The 21,330-nt window shown below is 47.9% G+C and overlaps 1 protein-coding gene across 4 annotated transcripts in view; it reads right to left on the bottom strand.

Annotated features, from left to right (window-relative positions):
• Nucleotides 1–247: 247 nt before the first annotated feature.
• EML6 (EMAP like 6) overlaps nucleotides 248–21,330 on the bottom strand; it is a gene marked incomplete at its 3' end in the record, with an annotated part of 309,679 nt that continues 288,596 nt past the window's right edge. For 2 of the 4 annotated variants that reach the window (XM_084234453.1, XM_084234452.1), the window contains exons 29-41: nucleotides 17,815–17,944; nucleotides 16,218–16,316; nucleotides 15,085–15,258; nucleotides 11,133–11,341; nucleotides 10,164–10,321; nucleotides 9,179–9,293; nucleotides 6,977–7,165; nucleotides 5,666–5,838; nucleotides 4,692–4,854; nucleotides 3,115–3,218; nucleotides 2,327–2,480; nucleotides 1,866–1,966; nucleotides 248–272 (exon numbers count right to left, since the gene is read on the bottom strand). In XM_084234453.1, the coding sequence (XP_084090579.1) occupies nucleotides 248–272; nucleotides 1,866–1,966; nucleotides 2,327–2,480; nucleotides 3,115–3,218; nucleotides 4,692–4,854; nucleotides 5,666–5,838; nucleotides 6,977–7,165; nucleotides 9,179–9,293; nucleotides 10,164–10,321; nucleotides 11,133–11,341; nucleotides 15,085–15,258; nucleotides 16,218–16,316; nucleotides 17,815–17,944 (1,794 nt within the window). Of the gene's footprint in view, nucleotides 273–1,865; nucleotides 1,967–2,326; nucleotides 2,481–3,114; nucleotides 3,219–4,691; nucleotides 4,855–5,665; nucleotides 5,839–6,976; nucleotides 7,166–9,178; nucleotides 9,294–10,163; nucleotides 10,322–11,132; nucleotides 11,342–15,084; nucleotides 15,280–16,217; nucleotides 16,317–17,814; nucleotides 17,945–21,330 lie in introns of all 4 variants that reach the window. The other 2 variants (XM_084234451.1, XM_084234450.1) reach the window with 1 other exon arrangement.

The raw sequence follows: 21,330 nt of genomic DNA on the forward strand, positions 1-21,330 counted from the left end.
TAGGACATAGTTTTCAGTCTCAGAGGCAAGCAGTCTGAACATTCTAGAACTGACCTTCTTTCTTGGCATTAGGAGACTCCAGATGACGGGAGCAGCCACACCACTTTGCCAGCACTTAAGAGTTTGTGCAGCTTGCAGCATCAGGGCGTGTCCCAGCAGCCAGCTGGTGTTGGGGGACCCCTCGTCGCTGCCTATGCAGTTGCTGGATGGGAGCAGCAGCAGCAATAATATAAGAGGCTTCTGGCATTTATAGGCATCGCCACACAAATACACTGAAAAAGCAGATCAGACAGTTGCTTTGCATGGCAAGACATGTTTTTGTCAAATGACAGAGAATAATCTTGCAGAGTACTCCAGAGTCAAGCTCAAGTGATGGACAGAATGTCTCTATTTTGAGGTCAAAAAGCAAACTGGGGACATTGCCACCAATTCTAGGCCTGCTGCTTTTTAGTTACTTTTTTTTTAAAGGTATGTTGTGTTGTGCCGAGTCTGGTTCTTTGAGTAGCCTGAGTGGCTGCTGAATTTGAGGACTTTGGCAACCTAACCTTACACTATCTCTCTTGTTACTTTTGAAAAGGTTTTATCAGTCCCACTAGAGTAGGAGAGCACTTTCTAGTGCTTAGCAGAGAGCCAGGGTCAGAACATGCGCCCGTGACTAAGGCCCTGCATTTTAAAGGCTGTCTAAGGCTTTTTATAGGAATCTAGTCACCTTCTATCTCCTGCGCTGGGGTGACCAATTTGCTGTTTCTTACCGCTAGATTGTTTAGAGTTTGGCTAGTGCTGCTTTGAAGGGTGATTACATTTTTGAGGGAGCTGCTGCCAGTACTATCTCAAGGGCTCCAAGTGTCAGCAGCAGTTAGCACAGGAAGCTGGAGGTGTGTCATTTGTACACAGTGATTTTTGACCTGAAAGTGAGCTGAAATTCTCTAAATGTAACTTCTACGCAAATTCACCTAGACTACTAAAATATACCCAAGTGTACGCATTTCTTCACCCCCTGCTCCCCAAGAGTTTAGCTTGGGCTAAACAGAAACCAGTATTTGTATTTCCATGAAGCCCTTCAGCTGTGTCAAATGTGGAGTGACTCAATCACCACGTCTTTCACCACACTCCAAATAAAAAAATGGTGCAGGGACAGGAGAAAGCTGCCTTCTTGGAAATGTGGGAGAGGCTGGTGTGGTCTCTGGCGGCCTTCTCCCCAAACGCTGGTAGATCGGTTGTGCCTCAGGAAGAGCCAAGGCCCATTTCACTGAGTGGCAGCTCGGGGCAAAGCAGCTCTAGCTAAGAAGCCCACACACCTGGCTGAAGTTCTGCTGACTAGCACTGGGGCTAACACCCCTCACCCAAGCTTGTGTCAAATCAAATATTTGCTGGGTGTGTTTCTCGGTGACCAGTGATCTACATTATTGATACTTTAAGATCTTGGTTGTAGATTAATCATTTTAAGAATTGGTGATCAATTGGGAGTTCTTAAAAGACTTAGGAACACGGTCATTCTGTGGTACGCAATGCCGCCATGAACTGCCAAGAGTGCCTACTAAGACCAGCATTTTGCTTTGTGCCCCCGTCCCTCAACCTAGCAATGCTTAGAGTAGGTGCCCCATGTTCTGGGCTTCTCAGCAACCCGGGATGGCTCTCACGGTGCTGACCAGTGAAGATTTGGGTTGGGAGACGAAACACCTTGTTTCTGGAAAGTTCTCGTCTTTGTTAGGACTACCCAGGTTTTGTTTACTACCCACATGAGTCCTTCCCCAGGTCCCTGGGGGGTGGGGGGGTGTGCCTAACTCACGGGACACCTGAGGTGGAGATGGGGCAGGGGATGAAGGCCAGGCTTGGGGTATCAGCCAGGTTTATGAGGTCGCTACCTGCAGTCATCTCCTCCAGTGCTGACCACGTACTTGTCGTCATGAGAGAAACGGATGTTCGTAACATGAGCTGAGTGACCAAAATAACGCTTGTGTTTGGCCTGTGAAGCAAAAGTAAATGTAGATGGCTAAGAGGCCCCCCTCATCCCCAGGACCTTTCTCAACTCATGGGATTCGCGTTTGGCCTAGACATTTGTTAGCTGTCCATTCGCTGACTTTCCTGTCTCATTCTCGCCTTGTGGCCATTATGCCCACCCTCCTTTTTGCCCACCCTCCTTCTGGCTTCCAGGATTTCTCCAAGAGTTGCTAAAAAGGTTAGGTGTTTCCAGACCTTCACAGAGCTCGGAAAGATTCCTCTCGTTTTAGATTCTAGGGGGTCATCTAGAGTGCTTACTATCTCCCACACACTGCAGAAGACAGCCTGGGGACAGTACAGAGAGGTTACTCTGAGGAAGACTCACAAATTTTTCTGTGCATGGAAAATCAAAGAGCTTCACCAGCCCAAAGTCATCTCCTGTGACAATGTTCAGGCCAGCATGGGTCACACATGCGCAGTTGACATCAGCCTTGTCTGCATTTCGTGGCCAGATGCCAATGACTTCGTCTCCCAGAATGCTGTTCCAACAGGAAGAGGTGTTAGAAGGAGATGTGAGGTGGCTTTCTGCAGTCAGCCATCCTCACCCGGGGACATGAGGAATATTTTGCATGAATCTGTATGGTCATAGGACTCTACGGGCATGAAAGCATCTCTCTCCCACCTCTGGACACTTGCCCCAACTTTTACTGATCTCTGCCTGAGTGAGTTCCTTACACGCCAGCGAAAAGGCACAACCATCTCTGATTCCCTCCCTGCATCCTATAGGCCCTCTGAGTATGTGCATGTTTGGGAGAGGGATGGGAGCTCCTTTCAGATCACAGGCGGGTGGTCCTTTTTCTCTTGAATTGGCAAGGCAGTGTTTCTTCTGCGGCCTGGCACTTCCAGCCTCCGCATGGCACCTGGACTTACCAAGAGCCTGGAGGTGGTTTCTATTAGCACTTGCTGATGGGGTCAAGGATTTAGAGGATGGAATGCACTAAGAGGTTCTCTGTGTTTCCAAAGGCCAGGCCAGATCAAATCAGTGATCCAAACTAGTACCAAGTAGCTTCCTACTGGTAACTCCCCAAAGAAATAACTCCATCCCTGAGCTAGTTCAGACCCGACCATACCTAAACTTGAAAGCTGAATCCCCGGAAGTGTTTTCCTCATTACCTTGTCCAGGAGGCCCAGGTGATCTTCTCAATGACCACAGCTTCAGTTACCTGTTTCCCCAGAGGGACTTCATGTACCTGGCGCTTGTAGGCTCCTGTTGACACCTGCCAGTGGAAGGGAATGGTGTCCATCAAACTTCTTTCCAATATGAGGAATGTACTCCTTCGCAAGCTGTTCCCCAGGCCCTGGCCCAGCCACTGCTCCCCCAGGTCTTTTCTCTAAACACACCCAGGACACGGCTCACAGGGAAGGGCACTTTTCCATCCATTCTCTGGCTATTTTTCAGAGTCCTAAGATACCAATTCTTCAAGTGCGCATCAGCATCATCTGGAAACCTGTTAGAAATGCATATTCTTGGGGCCCTGCCAGCCCTACAACATCTCAGTTGCTCTCAGGGTGGGGCTACCAATTGTGTTTTAAAGCCTCCAGGTGATACTGATGCTTATGCAAGTTTGAGACTCTGTTGTCAGAGAACAAAGAGCTTCCATGCAGAGGTAAAGCAAGTCTTCTCACAGACAGCAGCTGATAGAGATGAGTTGATACATCTAGAACCTTTGCTTGCCTGGGAATCCCCTAGAGGAAACATGGTGTTGGATGCAGCCTGCATCTCCAGTCCCCTCTTTGTCGATGCCTCTTCCCTAGCAACCCCAGGTTTTCCTGCTATTCATGGGGTGAGTTCACTTCACCTCTGTGGGCCTTCACACAGATGGCTTGAAACAGTGTTCCTGCCCCTCTTTGTTAGCTGACTCCTACACATCCTACAGACCTCGGCTTAAATATCACTTGCATGGAGAGGAAGTAAATCTAAATTCAGCACCTGTTAAATGCTCCCACAGCACCCTGTGCTTTCCCCCAACAGCCCGTAATCACAATTTGCAACTGCACATATATTTTGTAATTATCTGTTTATGCCTGTCATCCCTGTTAGAGGGTAAACTCCAGGAGAGCAGGGCCCAGGCCCTGTGTGCCCACCCTAAAGTCCAGCATAGTGCCTAGTTCAGTAACTATGTGATGAATGAAGAAACATGACTGATCTCTTACAATGAACGTCCAAGTGCACAAAGGGTATCTGCGTGAAGGCTGGAGAAACCACTGTTGGGTTTTCAGCTGTGAATCCCAGAGGTTGGACTTTTCTCGACCCCGCCCCATCTGGGACCCAAAGACAAAAAAGTCTCCAGGCCCATCTGTCTAGAATCAAGGTCCCCAGTGAAGTGAGGCTGAAATGCACAAGTGTAAAATAGCAACATAGGAATAGCGGCTACCCCAGAGAACCAGAAGTTAGGAAGCTTGAGGAGAGGTGGTGAGAGAAAGATTAGAGATGATCATAGTTTGTGTTTTCTACTTTTCTTATTGAAGAGTAACTCTACTGCTTTAAATGCAAATTCTTCGACTTTCTTAAATCCTCTAAGCTTGTTCATTTACAAAATAGGGGAAAAGTAATAGTATTTAAAGGGTTCTTGTAATCATTAAAGTAGCATACTGCCTGGCACATAGTAATCATTCAACTAATGTAAGCTATTGTTATTATTACTATTATTTTTGATTGTCCCAGATATCAGGAAGCCCAAAGCATATACCTGAATGTATTTGCCATCTGCAGAAAAATCCATCTGGATGACAAAGCTTGGGATATCTTTGCAGTAGCCAATGCGATTCAGGCTTGTGCCCTGCGTGAGGTCATAGAAGTCAACTGTGTGCTCAGAAGAACCAATGGCTAAGAATCTGCTGTCAGGACTGATTCTAGAGAAAGCAAACCAAGAGCATGGCCCATAAGGAGAGTTGTTGGGGTATGGTCTGCTCAAAGGCAATGAGTTCTCACTTCATGTCTCACATGTAGTAACTTCTCCTACATTCCACGGACTTGCTCTGGATCAAATCCCATGGAAGTAAGGGATTAGACCTTGAGAGGAAGATAGAAGACTGGAGGCTCAGAAGACATAACAGGAGGGAAAAGTCAGTAACAAGAAAAAAGCTCAAACACTATCATCGATTAATTTATGATAGGACATTGGCCAAGGTTAACCAGTCAAGAAACTGCATGAACACCATAGGTCATCCACTAGATCCAAAACATGAGCATAACTATAAAAACCCTGATGTTTTCATCTGGTTGCAACCCTTTTTGGGGCCCCTCATATGCGGGAGCTATTTTGCTTCTTATCTGTCCTGCATAAATCATCTAAGGCCTGCTTGCTGCTGGCAGGAGCTGGCCTGTATCTTTAAATGAACCCTTTCAGCTTGCTGTTGTGTGCATGCGGTATTTTATTCTTCAATATACCAGCACGGTTCCCGGCTCATCACATGGTATCACGGAAGGAAATGGATGTTTGCAGTCTTTTGTAGAATGGCATTTAAGGAAGTTTTTAATACACTCTTACTTGGTAAAATTAGCAAAGACATGTTTGAGAATTAATGTGTGAGAGGGTCTCCTTTCATAGTTGGCTCATTAAAAGGGCCCCTCTCTCATTCCAGCCATGGCACTCTGGAATGGGACCTGCTAGGCAGGAAAATGCCCACCCTTCACCTACAGCCCATGCCACTAAGTATGTACCTGATATCTTGGATAGCAGATTTCCGGTCTCGTTTTTTCCCCCAAACTTTCAGGCTGTTCACCAACAAGATGACAAACTCTCCATTCTTCATGCCAATGGCCACCATCTCGCCATCGGGGCTGTAGGCTGCACACCTGGCTGCATGGCCCAGGTTCACCTTGTTTAGCAGCTTCTACAGAGATGCAGAGAGGATCACCTGAGATCAGCCTCCTAAGCTGCCCTTGGGGGACCCTGCACCTATGCCAGAGCTGTCAGACGGCCAGGGGGAGCTTCCAAACCTCTTATACTAACAGTCCCGAAATGCTGAACTTTGGTGGCATGTTTTGATTACAGCAGTTTAAAAGACAAGTTGTTTTAGGGCAAGAGCTGGTGAAGTTTTTCTGTAAAAGTTTGGTAGTGAACATTTCAGACTGTGCGGTTCTTAAGGTTTCTGTTACAACCCTCAATTCTGCAGTTGTAGCACAACAGCAGCCATGGACACTAACTACATCAATTAATGGGAAACAGGCAGTAGGCAGAGCTGACTCCTTGCCAACTTCTTGTTCAGGAGGAAGAGTTTGAGCTGCTACATCTCTTCAAATCCCGAATCCTGGCTCTATCATTAGCTGGGTATTTTTTAACAAGTTATTTCTCTATCTCCCCATTTGTAAAGAAGCAGTATTAATATTGACCTTGCAAAGTTGCTGAAGTCTCTGCTTATGCAGCAGGTAGTCAATAAATGATAACTGTAAATAACAAATAATCATGAAAGCCAATTTGAATATAACAACCAAACTTAGGCTTTTGCATGTCTATTCTTTGAGTTTACATGAAAAGCATACTAGTCATTTTGAAATAAAATCAAATATTGTAATTATTAGAACTTCAGAACTTGTTTCAGATAAGCTTGGTGACATTAATCTTTTATTTTTTTCAGACTTTTCATTGCTATTATACATTTCTACTCCAGATGAACTTTCAAATTGTTTCTCCAAACTCTAAGAGAAATCTTGCTGAGATTTTGATTGAAATGTTCCATTTGGGAACATTTGACATTTTAAGTTATTTTAGACTCCCTATCAGGGAAGATGATTTATTTATTTTTTAGGTTTTGAGTTCTCTCAAGGTAAGAGAAGATCATTCTTAATCAGATTATTCCTGAAGGATGTACAGATTGTGTCTGTATGAACGCAACTTCTTTTATTATTAAGCTCATTCATTTCATTGCTGACCTGCAGCTGATCTCTTACTCTGGGCTAACCACTGGCCCCATCTCCTCATTCCAGGCTCCTCCTCGGGAGAGGCCCACTGTGGGTGTTGCAGCCCTTTACCTTGTCAGCCAGGTCCCAGATCCTGGCTGTGCCATCATTGCTGGCAGAAATGAAAATGTCCTTTGAGGGGTGAGTGGCCAGGCCCCAGATTTCCCCTTCCATGTGTCCATCAATCAGAATGTTGGAAGCAGCATTTTTTTCACCAACTTCAATTATTTCTCCATCTTTAGTTCCCACTAAAATTTTCCCCTGTTGTAATTAAAGCAATATTAGAAAAAAGGACAAATACCATATGATCCCACTCATAAGGCGTAATTAGAGTAGTTACATTCATAGACAAAATAAAATGGCAGTGGCTGGGGGCAAAACAGGGAGAGGGGGGACCCTTATGGTTTAATGAGTACAGAGCTGCAGTTCTGCAAGAAAAGAAAAGTTCTGTGGTGATGGCATACAGCGATGTGAGTGTACTTTTAACACCACTGAATTAGACACTTCAAAATGGTTAAAATGGTAATTTTTATGTTATCTATGTTTTGCCACAATTAAAAATATCTTTAAAAAAAGATATCTTTTAAGAAAACTATCTTTAAATCCCTGGTGGCGCAAGGGGTTAAGACACAACCTATGAAGCTATCCACAGCCACTGCAGCATAAGTTCGATCCCTGGCCAGGGAGCAACCCACATGGCGCAGCAGACCTCTCCTGGCTCACCCGATGCTCCCCTCAGCAGTGTATTTCAGTCAGTCAGTCAGTCTGTTCTGTTTCCCACTGTCTCTGGTGAATCCTCTCACCCCCCCACAACTCTGGCCTGTACCCCAGCTCTTATATGCAAAATAAAATAAATCTTTAAAAAAAAAAACACTCTTATCTTAGAGCAAGCTGAAAAGCACTTTGCCGGCATTGGTAGTAAAACAGGAAGAGTCAAGATGTGTTTTGTTTCTCATTACATCGTCCATGTGTAAGTGACTTCCTTTTTGCCTTTTCTCTGTCAACCTCCTTCAATACAGAGGTTTTCATCATTCAGTCTCTGCTAGAATATTCATGGAGCAGGACAGTCAATTTCTGCTCTTAGACAGCTCAAGCCTTTCCAAGTTCTTCTAAAGGACACAAGTGAGTCATCTACTGATGACTCTACCTTCTGCACCTAGTTCTACCTTTATCTCCCATATGCCTAATGACCCTTTCCAGATGATTTTCATTTCTCTAAAAAAGGTATCAAAACTATTCCTTATTTTGAAGTACGCAAATTCCAAGTCAGGTCTGACATTTTTTTGGTGAACACCCAGAAAACAAATGATTAGACTGATACCAATTTAAATATGTATGCAAGGCTTTAAATGGACATTTGTTTTCAAGTGCACTAGAATCTTCTGGAGAATTAAAAAAAATAAATAAGAAGGAAAACTCATGCATCAAGGCCCCACCCCTGGAATTCTTACTTTGTAGCTGTGGGTAGGAACCTGGACATTCAGATTTTTTTTTTAAAGGAGAACTCTTGGTTTTTTGTTTGTTCATTTATTTAGTTAGTTATACAAGCGCTGGGTACAGTCAGAAGCGCGGGAGGGTGAGAGAATTCACCGGAGCCAGAGCGGGGAGCAGAGCAGGCAGAAGGACCGAAGTACACTGCTGAGGGGAGCAGCGGGCGGCAGGAGAGGTCTGCGCGCCATGTGGGACCCTCCTCTGGTGGCCGGGGAGCAGCCGGGGATTGAACCGGCGCTGCAGAGGCTGCGGGCAGCTTCGCAACCCAGCGCTCAACTGCTGCGCCACCGGGGAGGCCCTGGACATTCAGATTTTTTTGAAACTCAGCTAAGGTATTTTTGGTATCCAACTAAGGCATGACGTGAAAACCAATGGTTTTGAATTAGACAGTTTGGGGGTCTTTGCTCTCCTCTAACTGGCTGTACAACCTTGGGCATGGGCAAATTACTTCCTGTGTCCGTGGCTATAATATTGTCTATCCCATTAGCACCTAAAATCTACTAAATGAGGGCACATGCCAGGCAAAATGAGAGACACTGTGAATATAGGATGCATGTGTCCTCACAGCAACCATGTGCTGGACACGGAAAGGTTGAGTAACACCCAAGGTCACACAGCCAGCTCTGCTGCAGAGCCCCCCCAGGCCTGACTGCTAGGCTACCTCTCCACTATAGGTAAGTCACACCTTGGAGGTCTGTTTTAAGGGTTCAACAAATAAGCACAGGGAAAGCAGTAGACTCTCACTGGACCCTGACCACTGGCCCGGGCCCCGGCTGTGCTCACTTTGCCCCGGCACACAGAGCGCACACACTCCACAGGCTGTCCTGTCTCCAGTTGGAAGGCCCGGCAGCGCTTCATCTCCTGGTCCCACAGTTTTACAGCACCGCCTTCTTTGGTCCTACAAATCAAGAGGAATGTGGCCTGTCAGCCTGCATGCTCAACTTCCCCACGCCCCTCCCTGCCCTCAGTCATCTCATCAGGGCCATGGCCACCTAGGGCCAACAGGACTGACCCTCCAGGGCAACCCTGCTTTGACTGTGCTGACAGGTGATCACAACCTCTTGAAGGAGCAATTTCCTGACATGCCTTCAAATGCCACTATCTTGAAAGGAAAGAGAACTGTAATCTAGAAAATCAAGCTATGTGTTTATTAGCTCAGACACAGGGGAAGTGTTTCTCCTGTTTTTCTGCTTCATTTTCCCATCTTCCTGTCCCCACGGGAACCTCTGGCATCTCTTCTCATGTCTTCCAAAGAGTCACTTGAGAGTGACACTTTATGAACAGAAGTCACTCCGGTCTAATCAAGAGCACCGCTCCATTTCTTAAACTACCTTTTTTTTGGGGGGGAGGGGGATGTCACTGATTAGTTTACAAAAGACTGTTTTGTCTGTTTTGTCTCTTTCTAGCTTTATTCACTTTGCTCTCATGAAGAAGCTGCCATATTTGAATTGCCCCAAGGAGAGACCCCTGACATGGGGAGGCACAGAGGGTGTCCTCTGGCTGTCAGTCTGGTCAATAACCAAGCCAGTGAGCCTGGGAGTCAGCCCTGGCTCAGCCAAATCTTGTTTCTTAAACTACCATTAAACCACCTCTCTCCCTCTTACTTTGGAAGGTTTTGGCTTAGGCCATCTTGGAGAGGGCATGCTGATCACCATGATGCAGAAGAGACAGGACAATGGAAACCTGCATTTCCTTCAAGTTGGGGAAGCCTCTGTCAGTTTTTCCCACTAAAAAGGGACCAGTTGCTCCTGGGGGAGCTTTGGCTTACGGCCGCTCTTTTCCACCAGTCACTATGAGTCCATCCCGAAGGGTCGTGTACATTGTGAAGACAGGGCCCGTGTGAGCCTTGGCCACCAGGCGGACGAGGAAGTGGTCCTTCCACACGTAGACGTCTCCATTGATGGCACCCGTGAAAGTGAGGTTGTTCTGTAAACAAAGGGACACCTGCCACACCAGGACACTCAGCAGCTCTCAGGGGGGTCCCTTCCCAGTCACCTGCTGTTGTATTAAGGAACCAGAGCCAGAGAAACAGGGACACACACTAAGGCTGATCTTTTGTGCCAAGGAAAGGCAAGATAATTTGCAGGAAACCACAAAGAACATATGATAGGAAATATCTCTATTTAGTGTAGGGCTTTTGACTTCTGCACTAGCCCATTTACATGAACTTCCACTCTGCCAACAAGGCTCACATGACAGCAGAGGAAAGGGTGAGACTCTAGCCTACAAGGACTTTCCTGGGCTCACCTGAGACTGACAAATCTACTCCTGGAGGACCAGAGTTGGTTGTGTTTCAAAATGTCCCAAGGGGAGCCTGCATTTGCTAACAGCACCCACAGCCCATCTAAGCATGTTCGTTGGGGGTATTTGTGGGCAGGAGGGCTGGGAGAGAAGAGATACTATCCAGGGGTGGGACGGTCCCCAGCATCCTCTGTGGCAATCGAGCCCAGCTCTGATGAACTTGCCAATGAGTTAGCCCTGGAGTAATAAACCTGAGTGAGGTTCTTTTCTGATTAACACTTGGTGGGGCGGGGGATGAATAGAGTTGATTCACTAATGTGTGCTGAGGAAAGGGAACAGCGTTTGCAAGTAAGTGAGCAAGGGAGAAAACGTAGAAACAGCTTTCTAGTGTGCAGCTTCCTGGCCATATTCCTTCCCCTCCCCTTGCCACACCCCACCACAAACCCATGCCCAGAGGTTCAAGTTCTCATCTTGGAAGGCTCCAGCAGGAACTCACAGCACCGAAGGCCACAGAGAGCATTGTCTGCATCTTGGCAGCTTCCATGGACCCAATGACTCCTTTCTTGTAAAGCAGGGCGCTGCCAGCCAGGGTCCAGAACTTCATATGTTTGACCCCAACAGATACAAACTGCGTGTCTGAGTCAGGGCGGAATTCCACCACAAAAATGCGCTCCAGGTGACCCCCTCGGCTGGCAACCTTGGCACCTGTGGGGGTGAGAGTGTCTGGTAAAGTGGCCCGCCCTGCTTCTGGGCCAGTCAGCTGCAGCCCCACCAGGCCCAGGGTACCCTTCAGGGTTGAGCTGCTTCAGTGACTCCTCCCCCTCCAGACACTCAGGATAGGAAAGAGGGGCTGTGTCTGGTAAAGCTCCGGAGCAGCAGGTGCTGCTGACATAACCGCCTGCCCCACAAGCCAGACCCACAAGCCAGACCCAGGCGTCTGTGACACAGCAGGAAAGGAGGCCCAGGAGATGAGCTTCCAGCTCTGAGGAAGGAGAAAATGGCTGACAGCGCCCTCCACCAACCCAGCGAGTCTCCCTGTCACCCAGGATTCTCCACGGGAAGCTCCGCCCTCCCGGGAGTGTCACCAGAGGCTCAGATTCAATCGCACAGTTTTTATTTCTAAGAGTCCTTTTTATTTTCTTTAAAAAATTAAGTTCTCAATATTCCTTTTTTCTTTTGTGGCTTTTAGGTTTGACAATTTTACCTTTTATAGTTAATGAGGAGCTTTATTATTTTCCCTCAACCCCATTTATGTACTGTAGGGTAAACAGTTTTCTGGCTTTTTGCCCTCCCACCATTAGGATTGCCCTGTCTGGCGGTGGCACCTGCATTTTGTTACATTGTTATTTTCAGTTGTGCGCTTCACTCTTGTGGGCCATGGCTGCGGTACATTTGCCAAGAGAAGGAGACAACAGGAGAGAGAAGGGGAGAAATAGCACTAGGGAGCTCAGAGTGAAGACCTGCCTGTCGGCCTCCTGGCCCCCAGGCACTCCTGCCCGCCCTGTACCTGTTTGCTGCACTACATGTAAAAGCTCAATTAAAGCCTGAGAGAGCCACCGAGAGCTCCAGGACTTTCCTTTACTGGGTCTGCTCAGATCAGAAGGAACCAGCTCAGTGCCCTTCCTGCCACTACATTTATGTTGACTTTTCTCCTGAGTTTTTTTTTCCTGCTGAGTTTCGTTTAATCTGTGTCATAAACAAATCCCAATTCCACCATTTACTTACAGGTTATGTAACAATTCTGTGCCTCAGTTACCTTATTTGTAAATTGAGGATAATAATAGTTCCCATTTTACAAAATGCTGTGAAGATGAAAAGAACTGATGTAAATGAGGCCCTCGGAACAGTGCTGGGCATTTACAGTGGTATGTCGCATCAACTATTATTGTTGTTACCACTCTTTTAGTGCATTCCTGTATCTTTTGCTTTCTACTCTTTTCACCTATATTTTAAACCTGATCTATTTTTATCTCATGTATTTCTGCCCTTGAGTTTTTAATTTTCACTTTAAACTTCAATTATCTTTTTTCTTATTTTCTTTTACTCAGTGTTTTAGTTTCAATTTTTTCTTACTCATCTCTTCTCCCTCTATTATTTACTCACACATACCCACAGGCCCTCCTCACTTCCATGCCCCCTGGGGCTCCTTGCCAGGGGTGGCTGGGGGGACCTGCAGGTTACCTCTCACAACAGAAATTCTCTTGAAGGTGGAGTGCTGGACTTGCTCTAACAGATACCTCACTACCTACTTAAGATCAGAGGTTTAAACACAATGGTCCCTCCCATCCCCAAGGACATCATAAACTAAGTTCAAAGACAAACTGGGAAGAAAACATTTGCAACACTTGAAATAGAAGAAGAATTAACATTAGTAAAGAGCTACAAATCATAAGCAAAAAAGATAAGCACCCCCAGTAGAAACAGGGGATTTGAAGAACTGAATTACAGAAGGGGCTGTAGCAGTCAGTAAAGAGATGGTATAAGAGTCAATCTCAGTAGTGCTGGGGGGGGGGGGAGGGTAGAGGATGCAACATAAAATAACAGTAAGATGCACATTGCTCGTAAGCCACTGCTATTTTTTCCTTGTTTAATCTCATGGACACTTCTAATTGTGGACAATTCTGTCTGCTTTTCTATATCGGCTTGTTCAGAGCAAACTTCATACAAGTACCTAGAACTTGACAACATGCATTTTATAAAGTAAACTCACTTTTCACTCCATTTAATTTTGCTCATTCTTACAACTACACACACCACCTCCCAAGAGTTGCATAAAATAGTTCTTGAACAAATGAAGGCTGAATAATAGACTCTCTAATGATAACAAAACATATATATCCCTCCCTCAAGCACACATTATTGATCTGTCAGCAGGTCCTGGAAGGAGTTCAGAGAGCTTGTGGCTGGTGCTGGGCTGTCAGGTGTCACCACTGGCTCAGAACCCTCCCGGCGGGCCGGCCAGCCCATAGCCCCGGGGCCAACAAAGACAATGGGAGAAAGTTACCAAAGAGAAGGCTTCTCTTTTTCTTCTGGGAACTGGTTTAAAAGCTCTGACTGCACCACCCCTCCCTGGAGAGACTGGACAGGGCCACAGTGAACAAGTGTCAGCTCTGGGGCAGGTGCGGAGACAGAGGCAGGTCTAAGGAGATGGCTCTGAGCTGAGGAAAGAGACTATGTGGAGGGCCTATGTGGTAATTTTCTGGCAAGGAAGGAGGAACAGACTCGGTCTTGGCTGCTGTGGAGGGTAGAGTTAGTACTCAGAAGAACGGTATCATGCTGCTGTGGGGTGCCTGTGCAGTATGAGAGTCCATCCTGGAAGTATCCAAGCCGAGAACAGAAGTCATCCTGTCAGGAATGCACTCGAGGGACTTCTCATGGGATGGATCCTGACTGGCTACGAAGACGTCTCTAGTCCTTCCATCTTTAAGATGCTTGAGTCTATAATTTCAGATACTCAATTTCTCATCTGGGGCCAAATCTATTTAATCAGCTGACCATTCAGCACCATAAGGAATGAACCTGCATCCTGAGACATAGATCATGGGGCCTCGTGAATTATAAGAAAAAGAGAAATGGCCGGCCTAGGATGAGCGAGTCTCATAAAAACTTGCAGGTCCCCAACCTCTTTTTCTTATACGAGAGCTCAGGAGGGGTTGGAAAGTCCCCCTCTCCCTCTGCTCATCTTGTGCATTCCCCTCTCACCACCCAGCATGCTGAGCCGATGGGGCCCTGGGAGCCCCGGATGGGAGATGTGCCACTTCTGTGCGTGCCGGCTTAGTGCGTCCCAGATACAGGCTGCCGGGCTGGAGAGAGACCTCATTACTGTCCTAACTAATTGGATCTGTTTTTGCCAACCTGGGAATATACCCAGTAGACTGCACATCTTTGATGTGAGATGATCATAAATTTAGTAGCAGGCTCTGTATGTGTGCATGCTGGGGGAGGGCAAGAAAAAAATTCTGTTACTTTAAATGTAAACCTTGATTATAAAATGAATCCCCCCCTCAAAGAAGTGAAAATGTTTTTAAAAATCTGCTCCTGAGGCTCGGGTGGTAAAGCCTGCCTTGGTCGCTGGGATGGGGCAACCAAGGTGACAAGGCTGCAGCAGACCCAGGGCTACGACAGGGTCCTGCCGATGCTGGGACGTTTGGGTGAAGGGCAGGTGGAACAGCAATGGAGGAGGCTGCTGCCTTCCCTATGAGAAGGACTGTCGATAAGGCTGGACTTTCCCGAAGCGGCCAAAGCCCCTTCACGCTACAGCCGGGACTTCCCAGGCTGGCCCTCTCCGGCAGGGGCTCAGGGGTGCAATGGCTTAGGCCCAGCAGCTGCTCCAGAGCCACGAGGCCTGGCTTCTGCTGACCCAGGTGAGCTGGAGGGAGAAAGACCAGGTTCCAGGCCGGCGGACGCCGAGCGAGCCTCTGGGGAGCACAGCGGGCCCCTCCTTTTACCTTCCTGCCACCGCCAGACGGTGATGGTGTGCTCGGGGTCCACTCCCACCGACACCAGCAGCTTCCCGGTCGCGCTGAAGTTGACGTAATTCACCCCCTTCGAGTGGAAGCACCGCAGCATGGAGAGGGTGTGCTTGGTCATGGCGTCCCACACGTGGATGGAAGGCGTTGTCCCTGCGTGTGGCAGGCGTGACACTGAGCTGAGGCCAGGGCAGCGGAGGCCGGCCCGCGGCTGCGCACCGGAGAGCCCTCGTGAGGCGCGTGCGGGGTGTTAGGGCTACGGGGGGCAGGACCCGCAGCCTGGCCTGGCCGGAGGCGCCTGCTCTGCTCTCAGAGGCAGAAACCCCACGACGCTGATGTCCGACACACACACAGGTGAGGACTTTAGACAAAGGAAACTGGCCAGGTCAAGGATTTGTATCTGCAGGTCAGCCAGATACAATCAGCAAACATGATGCACGGACATGGTTTTGCTGTGGATGCAGACTACTCACGCACGGACAGCCTTACCTGCGGCCTCCGGCATGTCACCTGCTTTGGGTGGGCAATGGCAATGAGGAAGCGTCGAGGGAAAACAATAGCTAAAATAAGTCATGTTTCCAATAGTGAAGCTTTCAAATTAAATTTAAAAATGGGCATGGGTTCAGCGAAAACAAGCAGGAAGCTATGTTTATAAAAACTGCCTTTGAAATGACAAGGTTGAAAAAAACAACTTTTCACAAATGTGAGTCAGTTCACATTTGTCACCGGCAGTTTCCGAGGGTACAGAAGAGCCAGGCACACATACTGCACTCCGCCCTCGCCGCGCGGTCACCAGGCTCAGTCGGGGGGGGGGGGGGCCCTTCATCTGACACCGGGGCGCTGAGAAGTTACTCTCACGGGTTCCCAAGGAAGGGCCATCCATTTATTTGGATGATCCGGCTGAACAGCTGGTCCCTCAGAATCACCAATCACTGGATGCGCCAACTCAGGCAACAGATACATCAAGGGCTCAAAAAATTCACAGCAACACCAACAGGAAAGGGTGGATGTCAGCAATGTCAGCACCCCACCCGCTCCCGTGTCCGGTAATGGCTAGTAAGCCGGGCCCCTGCTCTGGGAGGAGAAGCCGGGCTACCGCAGGACCCTTGTACCTATCTGGCTGGTGGCCACCACGTTTCTGTACTTGGGGTGCTGGTTCACTGTGAGGCAGAGGATGTCGTCCGTGTGCTCCAGGTAGAAGCTCTGGCTCCCTAGGAGAGAGGCGCAGGAGTGTGAGCAGGGGGTTCTGGAGGCCTCTCAGGGCGACCCCAAAGCTCCAGGTGGAGTCTTTGGAAATACGATGGAAGAGCAAGAATGTAAAACCCCCAATTCTCACTTTCAGAATCATCTCTGGGGGAGATGGGAGTTCATTTTTCAGATCTACGTGTTCTGTTCTAGGTCTGAGAGAAGAGCTAGTGTCTGTTATCTAGCACACATAAGCTCCACTTCACTCCTTCTGATAACTTATGTGGGTCCAGAGCACAATCTAAGCACAGAGGCTTCCAGAGGCCAAATGCTGAAGCTCAATCTCTCACCTGTCCCCCATGACCCGATGGATGGCTACTTAACACCCACCTCTGGGCACTGGGGTGCCGAGGATCTGGAGGTGATGCCTTGTTTGTTGGAAAGAGAAGTCGTGAAATAGGAAAATACTTAGGAAATCCCTTCTAATCATCTTTACTTACAAAATGCCAACCCACCTGGGTGCTGGATGGTAAAGATGACAGTTTCACTCCCTAAAGCCCTGACTTAATATATGGCACAGGAAGAAGAAAGGAAAAGAAGTACCTTAGCATCTACTGTGGCAAATGAGTTCACTGACCACTGAAGTGGCCACTGTAACCCATGCAGTGGCCAGGACCCCAGAGGCAAATGATGGCATTGCTATATAAGGAAGCAGCACATTGTTTCTAAATAATAATAAATGACTAGAGGATTGATAAAATGAATACAAATTTCAAGGCCCTCCTCCCTCCAAAAAGACACAAACCATTATGTGATTTCACTGTCTAACAAAAGCTATGCATAAACAAATAAACAGAATTAGAAAGGAGCATAAACATTTGGGGGAATATGGTTTAAGATACGAAACAGATAATACAAAATGGTTCTTTTCAGCTGATGTTATATTTAAATCTGATGTCGAGAGAAGGGCTTCTACTAAATTAATTTCTGAATGTTTCCTTTTCCTTGAAATGTTTCTAAACTATATTTAAATTTCAGAATTGTGGTGCACTTAAAGGACATTTTCGGCTTTTTTGTTTATTGCTTATTTGTTCTCTTTCTCAGTCTGGCTAAGTAGTCAAATAAATGATACCAGAAAATTTGATCTGCTAAAAAATCAACTCGTGAAAAAACTTCCTCTGTCTTGTTCTTAGTTACCATCTATAAGCAATATTTCGACACCGCCCACTCCCCCCCCCCCCCCCGCCCTTTCTGGCTTCTTATCCCTCTCAGTCTCTGAGAAACTAATGGAAACAAGGAAGGCTCCTTTGAGGGCCTAAGGCCTATGACAGGTAAGGTTAGAAAGATGTCTTAGACTCTGAATGTGGGCTTGAGAATTTTCTAGGAGTAAATGACACCTGCCTGGAATTGAGTGGAATGGCTCTAAAAGGAAGGGGAATGCTTAAACATAGGAAAGTACCTAAAGGGGCAAAAATAAAAGCCTGCTTTCAGAAGGTAGTTTCTAAGTTCAGATGGTGAGGTTACCTGTGACAAGATTCTGAACGATGCCAGCTGCTGCGGTGTGGAAGATGATGTCGGCCCCATCATTCAGGTAATGCAGGTTATTGCGGCAGTCGAATCCTCTATAGCCAAACACGTGGTCGAGAGCCAGCTCCTGCGTTCCCAAAGGAGAGGAGCAAAGCCACGCTGCATGAGCAACCACGTGTGTTGTGGGAGCTGCATGGCTGATGAGACAAACCAGCACTCACTGAAAGCATTTGGTTCTGGACTAGCTGGAAAGAAAATGCAGCCCCTTCCCAGCCCCGTTGGGGGCTGGGGGAAGTAGAGAATTAGAGTCAGTTTCTTAAGTAAGATTTGCTTCCAGGTTCCTCAGGGGAGCTAGATTTCCATTTGTTGATGTCCTATAAAGAAAACCTGGAAGCTTTGCAGGTGTCCAGGCAGCTGAGTAGCAGTGTGGGGATCTGCTCAGTTAAGCTCCCGCAGGTGCTGCTGCAGCTGGCAGGCCGAGCGTCATGCACTCTGCCTGCGGCCTGCCCTAGAGGCTTCTACACAATCGACCTTATTTGTTGGACCAACTAGACTGTCCTGGATTTATAGTCTTACTCCCTTCCTTTCTTGTTTTCCATGACAGGGAACAGTGACTGTCAGATCAGCTCTTAATTCAGCTGGACACATGCGTACTGACTGCTCTCCCATGCCAGGCCCTGTGCTGGGTGGTAGGATAAAAGATCAAGCAGATGTAGGTCCCTTTTCTTTAAGTATCCCTGATTCTAGCCTTTTTTGTCTCTATAGTTCACCATCACCAGTCTCAAACATCAGATTAACTCCTAAAACAAGCATTAACCAACTTTCTTGGCCTACAGGATTAAAGCCCAAACTCCTCAGGCTGTGTAGGGTAAGGTAAAAAGTATCAGGCTTTTCTGCCCTCCCGCCATCAGGATAGATGAGGGAACCCCGTGGTCCTGAATGCATGCCTGATGGCGGGCCCCTGAAGTGGGTACACCTGGGCTGAGAGACTGAGTTCATAAGGGCGGCGTCACAGGGACGCCAGCAGAAGCCAAGAACGAACGGAGCCGAGAAAAGAGAAGCAACGGAGCCGAGAGAAGAAGAGAAGCAGAGAGAACGCCAGAGAGCCCAGAGAGAGTGAGGATTTGCTGGGGGCTGGGCGGACTGCCAGCCTCCCAGCCCCCCAGCACCCCTGCCTGCCATGTACCCGGTAAATCCAAATAAAAGACCTACAAAAGCCACTGAGGGCTCCAGGACTCCTTTATCCGGTCTGCTGGATCAGAAAACCTGCTCAGTGGTCCTTCCTACAGGCTGACACAGTGTAGGGTAAGGAAAAATGTCAGGCTTTTCTGCCCTCCCGCCATCAGGATAGATGATGGATCCTGGCGGTCCTGAATGCATGCCTGATAGCGGGCACCTGGAGTGGGCTGTGGGCATACATAGGTGGGTACACCTGGGCTTAGAGACTGGGCTTATAAGGGCGGTGTCACGGGGACGCCAGCAGAAGCTGAAGCAGAAGCTGAGAGAGAAGCAAGAGAAGCAGAAGCCGGGAGAAGGCCGGAGAGCCCAGAGTGAAGACCAGCTGGGGGCTGGGAGGCCTGCCAGTCTCCCGGTCCCCCAGCACCCCTGCCTGCCGCATGCCTGGTGAACCCCAATAAAAAACCTGCAAAAACCACTGAGGACTCTGACTCCTCCTTTACCCGGTCTGCATGGGATCCTAGAAAACCTGCACCGTGTCCAGTCTTGCCTCTACACACAGGTAGCCACAACCACCACATCTATCCCTTTGGTCAAGCTGACCTGTCTGCTGAGCTCACAAATTAAAAGCTTTCCTATCTTTGTAACTTTTATTTTAATCTCTCACTTGGAAAGCCCTTCAATCAACTTAGCATCATACCCATCCCCGCCCTGTGAAAAAAATCCAAACAGGTCCTGCTGTAGGTACAGCTGACTCAAGTTGGGCCAATCAGATGGCTTCCCCCTAAAATTTAGAATTGGGGATACTGGTAGGCTTGGCTGTTTAACTGAGGAGCTGTAAACTTGGTGCTGGGTTGTACCCAGAATCTGCCAGAGCAGTTCAAGAAATCTATAGACAATGAGAATAACGTATCCTCCTATTGGGCAGAAAGAGGCATCATGTTGGCTTATGATGGCTTTTCAGCTCCTGCATCCTGTCTTCTCTGAAGTTCAGCTGCATTTCCTGACCTGGGCAGTGTTCTGTGATAAATCCTCCCAGTAAATCCCCCCTTCCAATACAACATTTGAAGATGGATTTTTGTGGCCTTGGGGTATTCAAAGTCTAGTAAGGGAGGCAGATGAGTAAGAAATCATGGGAGTAGAGAACGTGACAGGGCTATGGAGATGGGGTATGGTGGGGCTAGTGCAGAAGGGTTTAGGGTGGGGACCATCAGAGGACTGCACAGAGGAGATGCCAGAGAAGGGCCTGGAAGGAGTAGGGTGTCGGGAGGGAATGGAAACACAGGGCCTTGGAAGTTCAAGGCAGCATCAAAAAATGTTAAGTAATGAGTTCTGGGTTGGAGAATTGAGTTCTGGAGGAAATCACAGGTGATGAGTTTTGAAGGTGGCTCCTAGGAATGGTTACAAAACTATGAACTTGAATCCGAGGTGTGCACCTCCTGGATTTTTTTTTTTTTTTTTTAGATTTATTTATTTATACAAGCACTGGGTACAGTCAGAAGTGCGGGAGGGTGAGAGAATTCACCAGAGCCAGAGCGGGGAGCAGAGCAGGCAGACAGACTGACGAAGTACACTGCTGAGGGGAGCAGCGGGCGGCAGGAGAGGTCTGCTCACCATGTGGGACCCTCCTCCGGTGGCCGGGGAGCAGCCGGGGATAGAACCGGCTGCAGAGGCTGCAGGCAGCTTCGCAACCCAGCGCTCAACCGCTGCGCCACCAGGGGAGGCCCACCTCCTGGATCTTAAAGCCAGGGCGAGGCCTGAAAAATTCTATTTTAAAGAGCTAACTCTGCCAGCAACAGGGCATGTGTCAAAGAGGGGAGGTGGAGAGTCTGAGTGCAGAAAACAACACATTCACTGCTGCAATTCTCAGTTGTTAACTGAGTTCAAATCCCCCTTCACTTACTGGTTTGATCTTGGGTATAGAACCTCGTATGTCACTTTTCTGACCTCAGAGGTGTGAGGAATATATGAAATACTTCATGGCAAGTATGCAGCAGAATACCCAACACAGAGCAGATGCTCAAACATCAGAGACAGTTAAGAATCTCTCTCTCCCCCTCTCCTCTTCCTTTCCTCTCCTCCTCCGTTTTTCTTATCCATGAAAGGGAGGCTGAGTGGGACTAGGTATAGGCATGGGAGGTAGAGGTATAGGGAGAATGAATCAGGTTGAAGGACATGGGGCATTTTCAAGTTAGTACTGACAGGACCCCATGCAGGGCTGGGAGGAGGGAGAATGGACCCAATGATTGGCTTCTGGTCCCTGGAGTGGAGGACTCAATGCTGCGTAGAAGGGAGAGGGGACAAGAGAACACCCCTGGATCCACTCAGGCTCAGTTG

This window comes from Talpa europaea (assembly GCF_964194135.1).
Source record: "Talpa europaea genome assembly, chromosome: 6".
In the NCBI taxonomy this organism is placed as follows: domain Eukaryota; kingdom Metazoa; phylum Chordata; class Mammalia; order Eulipotyphla; family Talpidae; genus Talpa; species Talpa europaea.